The following is a 20,660-nucleotide window of genomic DNA, read 5'->3' as shown; positions in this document are numbered from 1 at the left end:
AATTTCCATGGTAACCATGCCAAAACAATAAACATACAATGGCGCATAATAATGAAATATAAATCGATTTCTAATGGGGGATAAATTCTACCTCTTCTGGTGCCAGAAAGTTAATATTAATCCTTCCACTGTAGTTAAGTGAATCCACACTCCGGATTTATGCGCTGATACATTTTTAAGAAACTGAAAACTCTTCATACTTTTACTGCGCAATCAGACGTCACTGTATGCATTTGTGTACATAATCGTGGTGGTGAGGTTTTGACCTTCATTTTGTTAGTCGTGCAAACAAAACAATAGATTGAACGGAATATTTGGACAGGGACAAATATAACATGTTTCCTTTTTAGCCAAATAGCACGATAGGCGGAAATTTGCGCGCATATAATGCAAGAAACAAACAACTTATTTGTTGGGATTTTGATTGGCTATTAACAATCCGATGATGATTGGTTCATCGAAGATCATTAATTGTGAAGCTATAAGTATTAGAAAACCGTCGATATAAAAAGCACAGTGCTTATTTATTATTTTGCTATGCTGTGCTTACAATATGAGTGATGCATTAACAACCTAAAAATGTTGCCTGAGTTTGAAGAGAGACTACAAATTGCCCTCCGATATGTTAAGAAATAAACTGGCCTAGAAAGCGCTATTGGTTACCATGAGCAGAACTATAAGTCACTGACATTACAACATACTCGCTTTGTAACGTGGGTGATGCAAACTAATAACAGCATACTCTGATGTGACTCATAATATCCGCCATAATGCAGCTTTTGACCTCAAATCAAATCGTTTTAGTGAAATAATGTAATGTCTCTCAAATGCTATACTCGGCTTGTTGATAGGGCAACAACTTTCCAACTGCAAAACACATTTTAAATGATTTGGCTAAGACAGTGCAACGGAATTATTTTTTAGTAGTTTATTTGCCGATTCAGATTCGCTGGCTCCGTAAGTCTAGCTCAATATCTTACTGTCATGATGCTATGCTTGTGATCCTCATTTATGTCAACAGTCTAATCCCTCTTATGCACAATTTTATCGCATAGTTTTATCTAGAAGTACTAGAGCTCATATTTTCCTCAGAAAAACTCGGTTGTAACATTGGTAATCTAGTAATTGTTCAGTTTTACCACTCAAAGTAAATTCGCTTCAATAGCAGCTGACCTCACCATTTTTGACCTTTTGAAATAGCTCGATTGAATTTTTGATTGCCACACGAATCCGTCATCTTCGAATTTTCCTATTAAATGATTGCTTGAATAAGGAAAGGCTAAATTTGTTTAGTGCTACCAACTTAATGATGGGTTAGAGTGTGGTGGCACTCTAAAAGCGATTGCCACAGGAGTCATATTAAAATACAACCTAAGTATACATTATGCCCTTGGTGCTACGATGATATAAAAGACCGATCTAGTTGATCTGTGTCAAGGAGAAAGTGACAGCCTTCAAGTTCAGCTACTGCTTGTGATTTAACCTGCATGGAGCTTCTCGAGACTCGGGAAATGGGTCAACTTTTACAAGGCAATCAAATTCGCTACTTGCACATAGTTATTTTACGCGGTGCTTACAACTCAATCCATTTTACTTTCCTTTCATGGTCTCTATAACCCTTCTGTTGTGAGTCTATGCTAATCCCGCTGTTCGCATTGAACACCTCTCCTCCCTGACGTTGAGGCATGATTTTATTATTATAAAAATTGGATTATTTTATTTGAATCGAACTTGTTGATGCCACCACGGATGTTTTAACCAAGTTACCCTCAAAATTGCAACAACGAACACAAACTAAAATGCGGAAGGGCCCATAGGCATGGGTGGGCTGTCATGATACCTAAATGGCGTTGAGATCCGCTGTGATTAACGAGTTGGCTTAAACATTTAAATTAAATATCATTTTGTCTCTACTTGGAGGTCCACTAATCATCGGCAGCATTTGCCATCGCCTCGGCCCAGCTCTTCTTGCTTTTTCCAGGATAAAAGAACAAATTGTCTCGATTACATTTAAAATGTAGTAACAACAAGTTTAAACGTGACATAACTATTACGACACAAATTCAAGTTAAGATTATTAATTTGGTTAGGACTTTCCACAAAAAGAATTCACCCTATTCTCTTTTCAGTAGTCCTTTTCATTTTCACCATTACCATGACAACATGGGCTTGCCAAAGCGAGATTCAGCGTCTCCACTTGGCGATCCAATTAAAGAGAGTACGGAGTGTAAAAACCACAGAAGAGAGCAAGCCGAAAGCGTTCAGGTGGAGAGCAAATTCGACGAAAAACGATTGGATGGCCACCGTGAGCAGGAACCCCCCCGTCAATCAGCCCTGTGCCAATGTCTTCTGTACTCCTAGTTGGCTGCCCTGTCGTTATGACTGCGATTGCTGCGAAGGCCTTCGCTGTGAAAAAGATCACCTGCCATCTCTCTGTGCTCCACCTGTGAAGAACGTGGGACGCTAATTACTGCCCTGTGGGGCGCTATTCATTTATCTCCAATCATTAATTTATTTCATTAGCTATCTATACGTGAATTAAAAGTGCATCAAATTGAAAAGAACCAAGAAAATTGAGCCAAACACAGGTGGCTTTTCACTTTCTAATTTTCCTTTAAAAATAAACCAGGCTTAGTATTGGAACCCGCAAAAGGAAAATTGAGGTTTACCCCTGTTCGATTGAATGTTAGCCTAAATTTTGTACCAACTTATGTACACGAGTCTAGATTTTGCTTAATATGGGACAATTTATGGCTATAATATGTACAGTAAGACCCTATGGAAATTGTGGATTGAATTGAATAGCCATTATTTAAATCCGTTATATGTTGCTAATTGAAACTAATTAGTGGGCACCTGACAATTTTATCAAATAGCGCTAAGAACTTTAAAAATCTAGCTTATTAGTAGTCTAGAATTCAAAACGTTGAGAGTATTTCCAACTACTAGCAGAATAAAACGGAATTCAATGGAAGTGCGAAGCACCCCGGCAAAGACAGCGCGCTTTCTTGCGGACGGCCAATGGGAAAGCGCACGGATGAGTCACACACGTACGCCTAGCAAAGCATCTGACCAATGAAAGTCGCGTGGAATGTGTGGATAATGGGATTGGGTAGCGTGGTTTTCGCACGATTATGAAAGGTGGGTGGCTTTGACGACTTATAGTTTTTGCTTCTTTTCCAAAGCTATCATTTGGCTGTTTTCACATTTTTCGATTCGAAAAGTGTACTTCTAAGGCCCTATAAAGCAGAAGCTAAGGTCAACTTTTAGAACCCATCGAGAATATTACTTAAGAAAAGAATAATTCTGCATAATCCAAGTAAGAGACTATTTGTAATCCTCTAAGACTACAGTTCTTACACATCAAAACCCTCTTTATTAAATCACACATATGATTTATTAGGATTCCCTGCATCCGTTCCTGGTTATGATGCTACCTCCTTGTAGGGAACTTTTGTGGCTTTGATAGGGAAATAGTGAGGATATTTGTTGGTGGAATTTCTGCTTACTTTGCATGACTGAAGCTTCCAGTGAACAAAAGAGCAGGAAGTGGAAAATTGGAAGAAATTTTGTATCGCAATAAGGCAAATGCTGCTGTCGTGAATTGAATACACTTTTCACGAATCAACAATCAAAACACGAGTTGCCTGATCCCATAAGTGCCAGGTGTTTAATGCCTTTTCCGATCGCTTTCCTCGGATGTAAGGACGGTGGTGAAGAGAATTGCTTAGAGAGAGGGGGTAGTTGATAGTAGAGGTGTCTACAACATCATCGTTTAAACACCCTAGAAATTACATTTTGAAATGTAACACGTTAGAGATAATGGAATATGCTTTAATATTCTCGGCAGTTGGACTCGTCTCTTAGACCACTATGACGTGGGGTCCAACTCTACTTGTAGCTGTAGTCACGGTAAGGTCAATGCCATTGAAAATAGTGTGCATAGATAAGGACGGAAACAAATCAACACTCAGCACTTGCACTACAGTCACGGAAGTGGATATCTTGCTGTGGTTGTACATACGATGCCAGCACTAAAGTTCTTGCTTTCCCGAAGCCCAATCCCTTAAATGGTTTGGTTAGGATCTCGAGATCATCTGTGCTTACACAAGTAAACGTCAGCTCATAACTAGGCCTGTTAAATGAACTGCCATAGGCAGATCCCCTTGTTCTCGAGATGCAGTGTCTATCGTTGTGGCGACCACTATGATATGGAGTCCAACTCTACCTGTAGTTATTGTCACGGTGAGGTCAGGGTCGTTCAAAATAGGCTTGAATGAAACCAGAGCAATACTCAGCACTAGCAGCACGACCGCGCACGTAGATGTCGTGACCTGGCTCTACTTGCTTTTTCCTTATGTCTTATCTCCTTATTACTTCAGTTTTGATCGTGATAGCATCTATGTCGACAAAGCATGCTATTAACTAAACTGGCGTGAGCGGGTCCCCTTGTTGCTGAGACACAGCAGTTGAAACCGCGGGTGCTAGGGCATTCGCATAGTTAAACATCCGGAAAAGGCATTTAAAAAGTTTGCCCTACTTAAACAAATTGATGTTACTAAATTATGGGTGGTTAAGCTATTAGCAAAGGTCTTGGCAACCATGACTGATCAGCATCTATTAGTTAGCAACAAGTTAATTGTTGCCCTAACCAGAAGACCCAAAGATGAAGACTTTGAAGTAGGGATCCGCATTAATTTAGTTCTGGGTATGGATAGGAATTGACATCTTTGGAATACTGCAGCATACAGGAAGTCCAAAGTCCCCCAAATGCGTCTTTTTGGATAAACTCGAGGTACGCAAAATGCCTCCTCACGTAAAATCAAGCAAACATGGAGAGACTTAGGTCAGTGCCAACTGCAAGTACTACTAGAATATTAGGAAGTGAGACTTAATTTGTGGTAGTGATAAAATCGTATGGGATGTCAAAATGGGGAACTGTTTTGTACAGAAAACATCCCATCACGTTAATCCCTGAATGTGCACAGCAAAAAATGAATAAGAGGTGTCTCTTCGAATCCCGCTTATTGATTTATTTGTGTCTGACATCTAAGTTCAAGCTAACGACGAAGGCAGTTTGGCGTGCTGTAGAGGTAATCAACGCTACACACATCCTCATAAAATATCACAACACAAGTCATTGGGTGACTTTGGGTGCGTTAGCTCGAATACACCACTCACGCAGGGAGAAACATATAAAATAACCATTTTACTTACTTCTGTTGGGCATAACAATAGCTCAGTAAGCAAAGCCACATTCAAAAATCACAATACCACTCCTTGTGCCGCTGCGTCAATGTCTCTGTCTTATCATCATTCACCATGTCACTTCGATCCGGGGATTCAAGTTTGGACCCAAGGACTCTACTCAGTGAGTGCATTTGCACGTATCATAATATATATTTGCTCCTCCTTTCGATGCATCCATAAACAGGCAATCACACTGATTATCTGTAAAGTCTGTTTCCTATTTGGGAGGGAGTGATGTGCAAGTGGATGGAGTCAGGAAACCGGCTTATCATTGTTTTTCTTAGTTACGGATTTTTCCTACGGGACTTTACTGGTCATTGGAGCTTCAGTCGGCCTGCTCGCAGTGGTTGCATTTGTGACAACCTCATGCCGCAAAAAGAAGGACTCGTCAGTCAAGTACGTGTTCCATTTATTTTACTTAAAAAATGGCTTTTGTAATAAATTTTGTGAAGTCACTTCTGATATTCCCATAAGTAAATGGTGGCAGTTTGACCACTTCCAAGATCTCAAAATGTTAACTAACCTGTGTTTGGTTTTGACAGAGTATATATTTATAAATGATACCTTAGGTAGGTCGGAAATTATATCTCCCTCTCAAACTAAGGCATGGAGTTTGTTCCAACTTTCCTGTGGAGACTGAAATAAACAATTCGGAAGTAAATAAAGGCAGAAGACAATGTCAATGTAAGAACACTTCTTAAGATGTTGACATTTTAACTTGCATAAATTAACTTTAAATTCAGGTAGCATTCCTTTTATTGCGCTGTCAAAAATGGCAATGCCTTGAGAATCATGCATGATTCAGCTTTTAAATAACTAATCTGTTTGAGCTTAACATACCTTGCGAATTTTCCTTGCAACTTCCACAAAACGAAAGGGCATATTTTGTTTGGCTGGAAGGAAGAAGTGTGCAAGTTCAACCTACTGCACACTTCAAACAAATAGTAATGATAGCGGCCAAATTACGCTAATGCTGTCGTTTAGGCTTGTTTGTGACAACGAGGTACGGTGGTGGATTGAAACGAAAGAACAGGGGAACTCAAAACTGCCGTGATTTTCCCCACACATTTACAGATTGTTTAGTACCCATAAAGCGTTGACATGTCTGTGTGGAGGCACAAATGCAGTCTCTGGAGCCTATGTGTATGCAAAAATTAGACATAACTGGGGTAGAATGTTGTTTGTCGACGTAGGAAAACTGTGGATGAGGGATACTGGCATGGCTCGAAGGCTGCACCGTCCAGTGGAGGCACGATCGCGGAGTCTCTAATGACCATGAGATCAAAATGGAGATTTAAACAAGCAATTCATGCATTCCGGAATTGTTAAAGTCAGTGGTGGACAGGGTTTTTGCACATATTCAAACGTTCTCCTTCAAAGAACAAGACAAGCCTTTGCGGATTAATTGGTATTAAGATTTTATCGCCATTAGTACTTTGTCAAATTATGAGGAAAAGTTGTAACACGTCCTTGACAAATTTATATTAATTTTAGCCACTCAGATAATGAAAACAATCAGCAGATTCCAAGGTATGTTATTTTTACCATAGATTTACCTTATTTTACTGATGCAATCGCCAAATCGCCCCGATTTAAAAATATTTGGCGCTTTTGGATTCGGAAAAAGGGCCGGCTCTACCGATTTTCACACCATATTAGTTGCGGTAGAAATCATCATAACTGATATAATCAGCATTTTTTCTGATATTCCAAGTGCTGAAAAGTACTTTTTATTCACGTAGGCACTTAATATTTAGCAGTATTTTATTGGTTAAATGCACTGACCTGCCACAGCAAATAATACTAACACAAAAGGTATTTAATATGTTTGTCACTTCAGTAAACTACAGAAAGTCACGGTATTTTCACTCCACCGACACAATCGTCAGTGTCATGTTGAACATGCGTATATCATGGGCAAGACTTCTCGCGTGTTCCCTTGTGTTGTAATTTGCAACCCCGAGTTAGCCTTGACTATATAGCTGACCACTACGACCAAAGAATTTTCGGATTTAGGAAAAACTAGAAAATATTTATGGGAAACCCAACGATCTCTACTGCGAAGGTAATACATCAAGTAAAGCACTTTAATTTGAGGATGGAGGATTAAATATATTCCCTAATGTTAATGCAGATAGGTGGCTCTAAGCACTGCGGTAGGGTTGGGCTAAAGACTAGGAAGTAGCGTCCTCAAGTTGGATGAAATATCTCACCTTTGCTGAAGACCGTATCACCAGCATATCCTCTACAGTCACTAACCTTTTTTAAAAGTTGACAATTTGTAAAAAATGTAATTGGAAGTGCTGTATGCACTTGGCTGTAAATCATAAGACAGACAGTTTAACATTACACTGGTTTAATGACAACGATAAGCTTTGTTTCTTGATTAGTCAGTCTGTTTAATTTCTGATGAAAAATAGCCTTCATTTATTTGCTTGACCATATCAGCAGTCTCATTTTTAAGACGCTCTTTTAAAAAAAAATACTTTTACAAGAAATTCAAGCTCTTTACTTGTTAATTCGCACCAACAACAACGAGAGAGTGCAGGATGTGTTCTTCTCCCACCCTAAAGCCCACCTATCGATGAATGATTTGATTGAAGACAAAAGGAGAAGTAGTCTCTTCCACCAAAATGACAAGTAACTCCTCCTCCTCATTTTAGGTAATAAATGATATGCGTGACTTATTTCGCCTTATGTAGGACTTCAGAGTGGGTAAGGATTTTAAAGCTCAACTCACGCAATATGTTTATTTGCTGATTGACCTCAGTTGTGACAATTTGTCCAAAGAGAGACCAAAAATTTAGTTAAAATGAACTTTCAACGTAGACTAAGCAACTATGACACAGTTCTGTCAGTGAAATGGGACGTACATCTGCATTGTACTTTGAATGAAGGTGAAAATCGCACCACTAACCGTAACCATTAAAGCATTTTTCCGGATGGGCATTCAAGGACCTGCCCAGAGCCACATACGCTACTGCTTAAATTTAGTGGCTATTTTATCTCTTCCTTCAAAAAAGAAAATAACTGTTGGGAGGAGTAAAACCAGAGACCTTGTGCATAAGCGGTCCATCAACTATTATGTTAAGACACAAACGATGCGTCATGTAAAGAAGGTATTGCCGCCTGTGCAGTATAGTTTGATCCTCTTTCCACGATTCATCCAAAAGCGGATTTCTGTGCGAAGGCCTTTCATGGATCACTCAGGCTAGAGGGGGTTTTATTTCTTTCCAGGAATTACAACCATTGGAATGTTAAGGCAATGGAAGGCATTTTTGCGACTGGTTACGCAAAAAATCCTGGTTTGTGGTCCTTTCCCTACTGCAGTTGGTTATTAGTTACTAACTACTCATTCATCAGTGGGGATTATTAAGAGTTATGGGGAAAAGAGGAGAATAAGGACTATAAGCTGCCTGTGGTTTTTGTGAATGACAAAGTGAAGCAGAAGCTAGAGGAAACGGGATGAAGCGGGGTGACGAAGTGACAGATTTGTAGGTGATTGGACAAATATCTGTAAAATCAAGCATACCATTAAAGTTTTTAGCTGATTGGCAGATAATGAAATGACTAAATAATATCATCTACTGTATCTTTTCCTCTCCTTGCCAACAACCACAAGCACATGAAAATTTGGAACATCATGAGGTGAATCATTCCACTTTTAAGATCAGACAGAATAAACGGTCATTTGAGCCTGCCTTGATTTCTTTTACAGCCTTTCAAAATATCAAGGCCGTTTTAAATTAGATAGATGGGGAGTAGTGAAATCATTTTTCTGGGTAGCCTCAGTATGTAAACCGAGTTGATCAGTTTAATATTTTAGGAAAAGCTGAAATCCTTCACCACCTAATTCAAAGTGATATTTATATAACAAAATTTCTTTTCTTTTTTAATTTTTTTCTTTGCGGAAGCGACCAACACACGTGCGCAAACCAAGTCGTATTTTCACAGCTGGAAAGGTAAGGTATGCATGTGTGTAAGGCAGTAAACTTGCAACCCCACCATCAGGGTGATAGAGTGGACAAATGTCAAGATTTTCAGTAAAATGACGTTCATGTTGACGGGGCCCACAATCGTCATCATAGTAGAAGTTGCTTTCGAGCAAACCGAGCTCGACCCCGTCAAACGCTAAATTGCAAGCGGACTTCCCATCCTGCAGTTGTCAGACCATGGTTGACATCCATTTGTTGTTATCAAGTAGTAAGACGTCAGGAACAGTATCATGACGTCATGCTATCTAGCTATAAAGCCACTGAAATGTTAAATACTATCTCAAAAAATAGTGTGGGAATCTTGATAGATATGTAGATGGACAGAGAGCCACATTAATTCAAGCGTCATGGCAGTAGCTAAAGAGGACTATTTAAAACAGCAACAATAAAAATACTCCAGTTGAAAAATATCTGAAAAATTGATGCAGTCTTTTATTTAAGATGACTCCTATAAAGCAGACCACCACAACCACCAATTAAGCATGTCATTTGTCTGCATCAAAATCATTACTGCGTTTCCTTGTCGAATAAATGCAAAATTTTAGAATTTGGGGGACGTTGTAGTCACAGAATATGCTTCATGACTAAGTCAAATTACTCAACTGCCTACTACAATAAATAATTTGATGGAGAGAGATGAATGATTAGATGGATGGATAGGTACATAAGTGGTTTTTAAGGGATCAGGATAAGACCTAAAAGAGGTTCAATGTATAAGCTGAAGAAAAAATTCGCCAAAAATAATCACATCGATTTATAAATTTAGATGGATGGGACATAGCAACCTACCACCAAATGTGCAAGTGTATTGCGTCAGAATCACTACTGTGCAAATACACCAGATGATTGTCAAATTTCAGAATTGTTATAAGATGTGCTCAACAGCTCAGCCACACTACTCATTTACGGGCTATATTAGACGATTAGATGGGTGGATATATGCATGCATAGATGCCAAATTAAATGGCCGCATTATTATATTCAAATATAACCATAGTGTTTAAAAAGACATTTAAAAAGATCAGCATGAAACTTTGAAACTCAACTCGGTTGCTTTTTCTACATCCAGATGGATGCATTATGCCAAGCCAGTGCCTTTCATGTAAGCCTTTCATTCGTATTTGAACCATCCCTGCACTTGCATATCAAAGCCGAAGCAGGTTCTAAAATGCCATCAGCAACTTTTGCCTTCTGACACTAAACGTCACAACGTCAAAGTGCATTCGCCAACAGCTCATCACACTATTGTTACATTTTTTTCAAGAAATACCGAATGAAGGCTTGCATTGACCTGAAAACACTCACACGTTGCTGTCACCTTTGCGTGGATTTGCACGTAACAATTAAGAGCGCGTAGCAACAAGTACTTTGGAATGAATTCTACCTTTGTGTAGAGTAAAGCAGGAGCTGGACCACCTAAGGCAGATAATGTAATTAAAAGCATTCGAAACAAGCACACCACCACATAAGCACAAGTTACTGTAGCAAATGTTTATTTCAAGGTCGTGTCCTTGAGGTAATCAAGTGTCGGTTTACTTTAACCAGATCAGTAGACCATGGCTGGCAGTAACCTTTCATGTTTTGACCTTTTCATATGCAAATTTGATAGTTTTTTACAAATTAAATTTTAAAAGCTTTCACTGCAGGAATACCAGTAAAGAATATGAAAATGGTGGTGACCCTATCGAAGAGAATGGGTAAGTACGGTACACTTCTTAACAGCCAAAGTAGTGCTTAACTGCTTCTTTGATACCTTTCATTTACTAGGCAGCTCAACTTCTTCCAAAGCATTAATTTGTTTGCAGTCAAACAGTTTAAGCTTAGCGAACTAAAAGCAGAGTAAAGGATTAACCATGTGCTCTCTTCTTTGCATATTCTGCAACATAAAGCAGAGAGATTACCTGTGGTCAGTGATGGAAGTGTAGATGTGTACTATTCATGTTTCGCGCATGTTTCTTTCTTTCCCACATAAAATTGAAACTTGAACTAGCTCCAATTCTATCCTTGTCCCAGTAACCTTGATCAAAATATCCCAGTAACACCATTTTCTTTGCTTGGACGGGATAATTTGGTTTTTGGTGAAAATGAGCTCAGAGCTCAGCGCTTAAAAGTGAAGTCGCCTTTCCTACGCTGTAAAAAATTGTGTTTAGAAGCCATTTTAACGAGTCACCAATTCGTTATTTTATTCATTGAAGGCTAAAATCTCGGTATGGCAATGAACGTCAGACACATGTCAACCTCGCCCATTTCACCCAAGAGGACGTGTGAGTTTACCCTTCCTTTAAATGGTCCATCTTAAAGTCTTCGAAGTAGAGGATGTGCTTAAAGATTCGCCATATAGTTGCTAGTTTTGTTTACTAATAGCAGTAATACCAATAACTTTATTTTAAAGAGGTTGTAAGAACGATGAAGATCTGAGTACTGATCTATAATGGTCATCAAAATCGCCAACATTGTAATGAAGTAATTTAGTCGAAGAACGTGTAGCTGTCACTATCTCACACCTATATTTAAGTCGCATTATGGGGAAAATTTTCACTGAAAATAAGCCAGATGATGTAAGTCCTAGGCAAATCTACTTGCTTTTGGAGACTATCATTGATTCGGCGGGACTGAATAGTTCACTTAGTTAGGTCCAACAGCACCAGTGGAGGAAGCACAGTGCTAAAGTAGTGGCCCCGGCTATCCATTTAAACTTCCCTTTTTAGCATTATTTTCCCTTTTTTAAGAAGAAATAGTGAAAGTTAAACGTGTGTAAGGAACCTTACAAAAAGTTGGCGATTAAATAGGTTGTTGTTTTTTGTCATCAAGATGAAGAGGTTGTAGACTAGGACGCTGAAATAGTACTGTGTTCATGACCTCGACAATTGTACTTCACAATGTTAAACTAGACTGAGCCAGAGGTCGTTGGAAGTCACCGTCATTTGTCACAGTGAGACCTTTTTTAGGAAGAAACAGAGTAACATCTTTCACTCCAGAGTTAGCCATGGTGAAGCTAGGTGGCTACATCCCAACATGTTATGGTTGTAATTAAAAAGACAGGGAAAGTATTTGAGTTTGCGCAAGTTCCACTAAAAGTTGTAGTTTTTGTTATGCTTCAAATGGCCGCAGAATACCAACCCAACATTACCTCAGTAAGTCAATGGGCTGTATCAGAATCACAACTGAGTTTGCATCCCGGAGAAGAGTCAAATGTCTAGCTTACGTGGACGTCATTGTCAAAGGATAGGCTTCGCAACTCAAACATTTTCCTGAGCTACATGCCACATTAGACGGATGGCCAGATAGAAAGATGGATGGATAGAGGGACAGATGGAGAGTTAGGTGGAGAAAAAGGTAGATGGATAGATAGCCACAGTAATCTCTTTACATGTTTCTTTAGCAGCCGAAGAGGATAACTTGAACAGAACAATGTGGAGTCTACTTGAGCCGATGAAAGCCCACTAGAACTTGACATGAGTGTTTTATTCTACCTTAGACGGTTGCAGAATTTCAACCAACCGCTACCACTACCTTAAGTCATTGGTTTGCATGGGAATCACCCCTGAAATTGTACACAGCATAAAAGTCGTAATTTAGGACTTCACCTAAGGCTTTTAATAAAATGATAAACTTCATGCCTCAAACATATCGCCGACATAAATTTTGCATTAGTTACGCAGACAGGCGGGGCAAGTTATTCGCAGTCTACAGCCGTAGTTGAGTTAAGTTATTGAAAGGTAACACCAAAAGGATGGAAGTTTGATCTCTATCAAGTAAACTGCAACAATTGTTCCTTTTTTTCCTTGGGAGGAAGTTTAATACCATGCCATCAAGGCTTTGGTAGGCACTTCAGTTGCATCCGTACCACCATCTTACTTGCATACCAGAGAAAGGTCGAATTCCGACATTTTGTTGACGTTTTTTGTATACACGCCCTTGGAGATGATTGCATTGAGATTTGTTTCCCAACTTAGCCTAAAAGGAAAACTAATTTCGGCTCTCCTTTTCATGCCTTCAATTTAACTTAACGAAATAGGAGGCACAAGCTCTGCAAATGTCGCAGTTTAGGAGAACAAAGATGATGGCATTCTTAATTTCGAAACTGCAAGAGAGCTCTTTCAAGTGGATCACATAGATGGAAACAATGGACCACACTCTAAACATGATTTGACGGAAGTCTCTGACATCCTGGAGCATTATTGAGGTACTAGAAGCACAAAGGATTAAAAGGTCCCCCAATTTCAACCGACAAAATTGCACGTATATTTGGTGGAATTCTTTCAAAGTGTAGCAGTTAGGACATCGTCTAGGTCCTACTTCATTCCTTGTGTACTACCGGTATAAGACAGATTAAACGTTAGTCAGGTATCTAGGTTCAGAAATTTTAACGGCTAAATGTTGACTAAAATGACCGCTGACCCTAAACCACCTTTCTCTTGCTAACAGAAATTACGCATCTCACCACAGGGTAGACATCCGCTGTGGTATACGCCATCTTCTATTCGAAATTCCATAACTACACACACTTGCATCCAATCATTCTCATTCGTGCCTGTCATCATGGCTGAGAGTGAGTGGGATGACCCAAGTCGTGTACCCGTTGAGTAGTAACCCAGCACTCCATTAACCACTGAGCGTGGCATCTCTTCTAACACCGATGTTAAATTGAATCTTCCTTAAAGCTGCGGTGTTCATCAAAGTTGTTTTGGGCGCATAATCACCAAAGAAACATCAAATGGAATGCATTTTCCACACTGGAAAAAAGCTTCATCACAATTCATTTCTGGTCATTTTTGAATCTTTGCTTCAATAGAAATTACCTTGATCTTGCAGTGAAAATAGGATGCACTTTTATGGTTCATAACTGTTAAAAGATTTTAGCAATTTTAGCAAATAAAAGGAAGTATATCCATTTCTTTGCAGCTATGCACCTGATCCTTGAGTTCCATGTGAGTGGTAAGTCTTGAGCTCTAAAATTTTAGCTTGCCCCATCTTAAAACGGCAAAGGTTTGTGGAACTTCACTTTCTTTATGTAAAAGTTAGTATTTTAAATTTCGAATAACTTTATCTTAATCTAAAATCATGAAGACGGATACTGATTACCCATAAAGCTTCTTGTTGCTGCTTCAGTATTCGTGTGTGGAAGGACTTAAAGGGTACCGATGTGAATAGCAGGTTTGACAACAAGATTACGGTAGAACCAGCAAAAAACTGAAACTTCTGCCTAGTTTAATAATCACTCAAGCAAATATTTCCATTATATCGTCCTCCAACCAAAAACGAGTCTTTTTACTGATCCTGAGTAAGCGGAACGATGACACCAATAATTGACATCGCGAATCGAATGAAGTCTACTGGTAGTAAAACATTCTGTAGAGCATGGCACCCTCTCTTAGATGAAGCCTACTGAGAAATATGTGACTTGGGAGGTAGTGCTTAGACTAATGTATACCGATGAAATTATTCTGCCCATCATCACCTTCGAAGTCTTTCCATAACATAAATTTGAGCTTTTTTGGAATCCAGCTTCTCTCTGTCGTCATAGACACTGATTGTGAAGAACTTTAAATTGAAGGCTTCTCAGAAGTCAACTCGCTTTCAAACCTTTTGTTGTGAGTCTTTTCAGATCTAGTCACACTTAGCCAATGCGCATTCCAGAAGGCCTTAGTTTGATAACCAGCCAAGAAAACCAGAATTTCCAGTCGTTTGGAGTGGTTCCTACTCCCACTACTACTACTAATCTGGTTTTGAGCTCTCACGACGAGATAAGGCACTCCTGTAGAGAATTGATAGCGGACTGAAGGCATGCGTAGCAGACCTGGCACCAGGATATTGGCGGTACCTGTAGAAAATGAGTTACCCCAGGTCTAAATGACCACTTGATGATGTTTACCGCACTGCATTACTGATGGTTTCTGTCACAAGGTACTGAGGACGCCATTATGTAGTGATACAAAATAAAAGGAATTGCACCCTCCTATCCTGTATCAATTTTTTTGTCTAGATCTACCACACACGAGTATGATAGGAAATATGCGTAAGTTACTGTCGTTTGTTCTGCATTTACTTCTTATGAAATTGTAGTCACTCTTGCTGACATTCATGGAGACTGAAACCGCGTTCCCATTACAAAAGTGTTAAATGGCTTCAAGTCACTTTGGAAAGCATAAATACACATGCCAGAAAGTCAGGGTCTTATATTGGCATTTGTAAATCCCTTCATTTTTAGTTTAAAGCAATATTGTTCACCCTTTTGATTTCGGCACGGTTGATTTTCGAAGAAATACAAATGGATGCTAAAGTAATGCGGAGTTCTCAAAACGATTTTGTTTGTTTAGTCATCATTCAGAGTTGTTGGCAGGCGCTCAACAAAGTTAGTGGATGACCATTTGAGAAAGTGGTTGCAGTGGTGGTGATGGGCCTTATTTATTAATTTATACAGGAATTATTTCACTTTGATCCACAAATGCAATGTAACAACTAGCGAGAATAATTGTAAATTCTCTTAATATGATCTCTTGCCAAGAGAATTGCTTCTAGGTGCCATTCCAAAACAAGCATAGGATTTTTTTAAGTGTCTATACTGTTTCGTTCTTAAAGTAGGACAGGTTTGCGTAGTCCAATTTTACTTCCTTCAAGCCCATGCCCATGTTCAGAACCAGAAGCTATGCCGTACGTCCGAAATAATTTGCCGAAAGGATAACTATGGACGTGCACTGCGATAACAAGCATTCATTATTGATAAATTTTAACTTTACTATTACCTTTTAATAAAAACGCTCTTGGCTTTATAGTGATTCAAAAATAGGTTGGAAAGTATAGTTGTACTTTAGGCAAGCAGACGCATAAAATGAAGTGGTTAATTCTACAATAGCATCAAAGTATGTACATCTTCAATCCTCCTAATGTTATAAATAAAAATGAGGATCAATAGTAAATAAATGCCTTGAAAAAATTCCAGATTGCAAACAATACCTTTTGCTAAGCTATTTTAAGGCTAGCAAATCAATCAATTTTATGGCGGTCATTTTTGTGCATATATCGTAGTTTATCTAATTTACGAATAATAAAATAAATTTATGAAATTTTGATCTCACTCTCCCTTTTATTTTGCTTTAGCTCTAGGGAACTTCCAGAATTCGAAGATAGGAGGCAAACTTTTTCTTTTTTTACGGAGTAGGATAGGTATTCTTTAACTATCATAGCGTAGTTGGTGCTCGCACGACATCTCACAAGGCTGGGGACTGAAAAGCCATTGGCATTGAAACATTTTCTTGATTTTGATAGTGTCACACTTCTGACCTCCCTGTGGCCTTCATTGAAGGGACTCACCGACTTCTTGCCGCTAAAGGCGGGTCAACGCTCTATAGCGTCTTCACTTTTTATCCCATCCCTGGACCCGCTTAAGAGAAAAGGAGAACTGGTGGTTATAAAGCGTTAACGTTAGCCCTTGCTCATGCATGCAAACTTTTCTTTCAGTAATGGCAGCTCAACCATCCATTCGTTCTCAATTCAAAGATTACAAGCGTCGTCACCTAAATACAATGATTTTGTGTTCAAAGAACGTCATTTTAAGAAATTTCACCTTGATTCTGTTTTTCTATCCCAGTGTGTGGTGTGGCTTTTCAATTCATCGCCGGATGTGCAAGATCCATCTAAGCGCCTCGTAATATTTTTGAACTCATTCTAGAGTGCGGTTCTGTAGTAACGTGTAGCTCCTTCCCATCTCTGTGTATCGGTGCGTAATTGAATGCAACCGAAGGCTCCATATTGCATGATTTATTAAGAGCCATTAAGTTCTCGTACCTAGGTGTTGGTTATTGGCACTGTTTGAAAGCAGTAAAGGTAGATCCACAGGTTTCTTAAACCCACACATAGGATGAGCAATGAGGGGAATACATGAGCTTTGTGATTATTTAAACCAAAATTATGCAGACTGTTTTCACTTTTACCGATTATTAAATCATCACATGCAATAAGGCTGCCCTGCTATTGAAATTTGCGATGTTATTTTTCAGAGACCCATCAGACATCGATGCCCAAGCTCAGCCGCCGATTTTGCCTATTTTTAACTCATTGTTTAATTGTTTCCACGAATGTAAACCATCACAAAGAATAGAAAGGGTATTAAAATAGCAGAAGATGTGTAAATGGGCAGCAAATTAAACTGAAGCCAAATTTATACACCTGTCTTAATGTTTAAGTAAAATCCAGAAACGAGTTCTGTCCAAATACCCAAATCATATTGTAGCCCCCAAAGTGTTTTGTGGGTACCAAAGTAGTACACAGTCAGGTTCACGGTTCTTATAGACAGAATCGCCTTTTTATGAAATTTTGCAATGGGTAATGGTGTTGTGTGGATTACCCATGCAAAATAAGGCTTTCTGTGCATTGAAAAATTTAAAAAAGTGACAGATATTTCGCGGCCTGAACAATAATCACTAACAAAGGGACATCGATTGTGTGTTAGTGTCAGAGCTACATTTACCCACACGGTATGCATGTCAGTGAGACTTGACTGGACTCACTTTACATCTTACATATGAAGGCACACAATAATGCATGTTTACAGATTGTTCCAATTCCATGTAGGGAAGTGGTCACTACTCATTCAAATTACTGTAAGATATACATCGAAGTTGTTCACTGATACCTAACTAATGATCTGTTTCACCCAGTCAATCCTAATTTCGCCTCAATGTAAAATCATCCAAATTCATTCTCATCAACATTATTTATTTTGGTTCCTTTTCACGTCTAACAGACAACTGGTGCATACATTTTGTTAAGTGGTATATATCAGTATCTTGCATTATCACATACTTCGAGGAGCCTCTCTTCATATCCATCTATTCCGAAGAAAGAAATTCTCCGCATAAAGTACCATGCCCATAAACCTGCGGTAGTGGAGGATATACTCCCGCCTGATTCCAGAGCGTTAAGTTTTATTTCCTATGCAGAGTTTTACAACCTTTTCGAAATGTATACGTCATTGGACTACTCTTTTAACGTTTTTTTATCCCCTTAAAGCCTCTACCACAAGACCTCAGCGCCTTATTCCCCTTGTGCTATTCATTTCGGGTGGATTTTACATACCCGCTGGTCAGTAATTTTCCATAATTAGGCATTTATTTAATCTCTCTAAGGGTCAGCCTATTAAATGAAAAAGTCCCTTCTTGTTCTTGTTTCTGAATTCACTTTAAAATGTGGAATGTAACCGTTACAAACAAAGCATATCCACTAGAAGATTTCGTCCATTCACCGAAACCCCCAAAAATGAATGTGATTTGTAAACAGCTCTCTATATTTCTTACAACTTAAAAGATACAGGTAAATTTATCATGTTTGGAAATTGTGAAGAAATGCCTTCAAAATTGCTGGAGTTTTGGGCAAACGCAACTGGAACCAGAGACTTAGGAAATACAAGGCCAACTTTTTTCCTACTAACTTCTGATTAAAACAAAAAAGATTGCAATACCTTATCTTTTGCCTCTCTTATACTGCCTAGGGATATGGCACAAATGAGTCGCTCAATCATTAAGTAGGAGGATTTGTTATTAGTCCTCCTTTCTTTCCTTTTTTATACTTGGCGCTACTTCTGTGTTTCTTTTCTTCAGCTTGCAAAAATCATTTGATGAGGGATACTTAAGCTACAGGGTTCCCTCTTATGTTTTACTCAATCCAGTGCAACCCTTATTGTCGTCGAGACCCTCTCTTTGACTTATTATTAAGGCATATTTTATGGCATTCTTTTGTAGCGAAGACACGAGTAAAGTGAGAAAATTGCCATCATAGGCGTGTACGTTGTTAAAAAGGACCTCTAAAGCCTTAATATATATAAAAAGAATGGTACAAATGTTTGCTCAAATTGTGGCGAAATCCCATCTTGCATTTGCTGCCCTTTACTGCACCTAGGATACCCGTTCCGAGAGCCTCCAATGCATCTGAGTAAGGATTCGGAATACCTTGAAGGCATTCTATCCTCCCATCTGCGCCATCTGAGCTCATTCTCTGCCATTTTATTCATCCATTTGCATTACTATGGCTTTAACTTGTTCAGCATCGTGCCGAAACAATCGCACTAAAGCAATTATGATCCACTTCAATTAAAAATGTGGTAAAATAATGAGAGAATATTATCAAGCAGTCCTATAATAATGTTGGAAAGTGTAGAAATCTGAGGACTTAAATGCACAACTAATAGAGGTGCGGTGAAACCGGCTTCACGCTTATTTTACCGCCATGTCAAGCACTTCTTGATCCACCAACATCCGGTTTGCTTGCAGAAATTAAGGCCGGTATCCATATAATCGTAAATTAGAAGAACAAATGGCTACTTGGACATTTGTGTAGTGGTGCGGTGACCCACTTACCTTTGGAGGTGACGAGGTCTAACCTGGCCAATGTCGCACTCCCTGCACTTCATTTATTAATAATAAACGCTCATACTTTCCCCAATAATTTAGAACCACCTCTGTCTGCTTGGCTTAACTAGTTTTTAAAACGTCTTGCCTTCTGAATATTCCATCAAAATCACATGAGTTGAATTGACCTTCATAGTGTTGACTACAAAGGGAACAGTCAAGATAGTTTTTGTAGTTGCATACCGCCAAGGATAGACACTTTAAACTACGAGATATTTGGTTTTAATGGGAAAGAAGTAACGCTAATTTAAGCTTGGTAGAATTATTCGCTGCTGTTAAACCACCTATAACAGGTCTCTATGGTAAAAGAATGTTTCAAGAGACAACTTATCCATCACAGATCATTAAAAGTTGCGGAAAATGCGCCTAAATAACCACCAGTGCCTAACGATAAAGTAAGGGTGTGTAGCTGTTTGGTACGGCCTTCCGTGATTGCCTGTTGTAACTAGTAAAGAGCATTTTATTACATGCACTAGTCTGCCGATACGGCAGCCTTATTTATACTTGCTGCTCACTTCCTCCTCTTTCGAGCTAGCACATCGTTAAGGGTCATTTGAGTCTGAAGTGACACGAGTTTGTCTACTTTATGGAACGGACCGAATTGAAGTGTATTACAAAGTTGCCGAAGTGCATTGTCCAACTTGTTATTCTGCATCTTTATGGCATTTAGGATAAATGCAGGTTTTTCAAGAGGAAAAATTTTTGTAGTAATTTGCAGAACTTAATTCCCCAATAAATGGCACAAGTTACAAAGCAAGTCTCCTAATGCCTATCTCAAATGCCGACGGTAGGTCTTAAATGTTAGTAAACTTTTTCATAAAAAAACCCACTGAACTCATTCGGTAACTCAACATGCATGTCGACTCAGAGTCATAGCGATTAGGAAAAGACGGAAAATATTACCAAATTTTAATGCGTTTTAGATCTAAGGTATTATTTATACCTATAAAAGATACTTTTAATTGCTTGAAAAGGGTACTTTACCACAAAAATGGGGTTAAGTGATAGC

General features: G+C 38.8%; 3 protein-coding genes across 3 annotated transcripts; 2 read left to right on the top strand and 1 right to left on the bottom strand. All coding sequences in view use genetic code 11, as the record gives it.

Moving 5' to 3' along the window:
- Nucleotides 1-387: 387 nt before the first annotated feature.
- EGR_07745 (hypothetical protein) lies at nt 388-6,800 on the top strand (the record flags this gene model as incomplete). The annotated part of the gene is made up of 6 exons (XM_024496994.1): nt 388-411; nt 1,990-2,305; nt 4,502-4,708; nt 5,535-5,823; nt 5,855-5,934; nt 6,745-6,800. 6 exons carry the CDS (start codon nt 388-390, stop codon nt 6,798-6,800), a joined length of 972 nt encoding a protein of 323 aa, XP_024348617.1.
- A 1,034-nt stretch (nt 6,801-7,834) lies between these two features.
- Nucleotides 7,835-16,302, top strand: EGR_07744 (hypothetical protein; the record flags this gene model as incomplete). Its single annotated transcript, XM_024496993.1, has 10 exons — nt 7,835-7,890; nt 8,041-8,147; nt 8,245-8,369; nt 9,037-9,212; nt 10,880-10,942; nt 11,259-11,355; nt 12,284-12,379; nt 13,910-14,093; nt 15,232-15,307; nt 16,224-16,302. The coding sequence occupies 10 exons, from the start codon at nt 7,835-7,837 to the stop codon at nt 16,300-16,302; spliced, it is 1,059 nt and encodes a 352-aa protein (XP_024348616.1).
- A 1,104-nt stretch (nt 16,303-17,406) lies between these two features.
- EGR_07743 (hypothetical protein) lies at nt 17,407-20,306 on the bottom strand (the record flags this gene model as incomplete). The annotated part of the gene is made up of 4 exons (XM_024496992.1): nt 17,407-17,611; nt 18,542-18,677; nt 19,624-19,705; nt 20,235-20,306. The coding sequence occupies 4 exons, from the start codon at nt 20,304-20,306 to the stop codon at nt 17,407-17,409; spliced, it is 495 nt and encodes a 164-aa protein (XP_024348615.1).
- Nucleotides 20,307-20,660: the final 354 nt, after the last annotated feature.

Source organism: Echinococcus granulosus (genome assembly GCF_000524195.1).
Source record: "Echinococcus granulosus chromosome Unknown EG_S00085, whole genome shotgun sequence".
Classification (NCBI taxonomy): domain Eukaryota; kingdom Metazoa; phylum Platyhelminthes; class Cestoda; order Cyclophyllidea; family Taeniidae; genus Echinococcus; species Echinococcus granulosus.
Note: the sequence above shows the minus strand (reverse complement) of the source record. Positions and strands in the feature narration are given on the sequence as shown.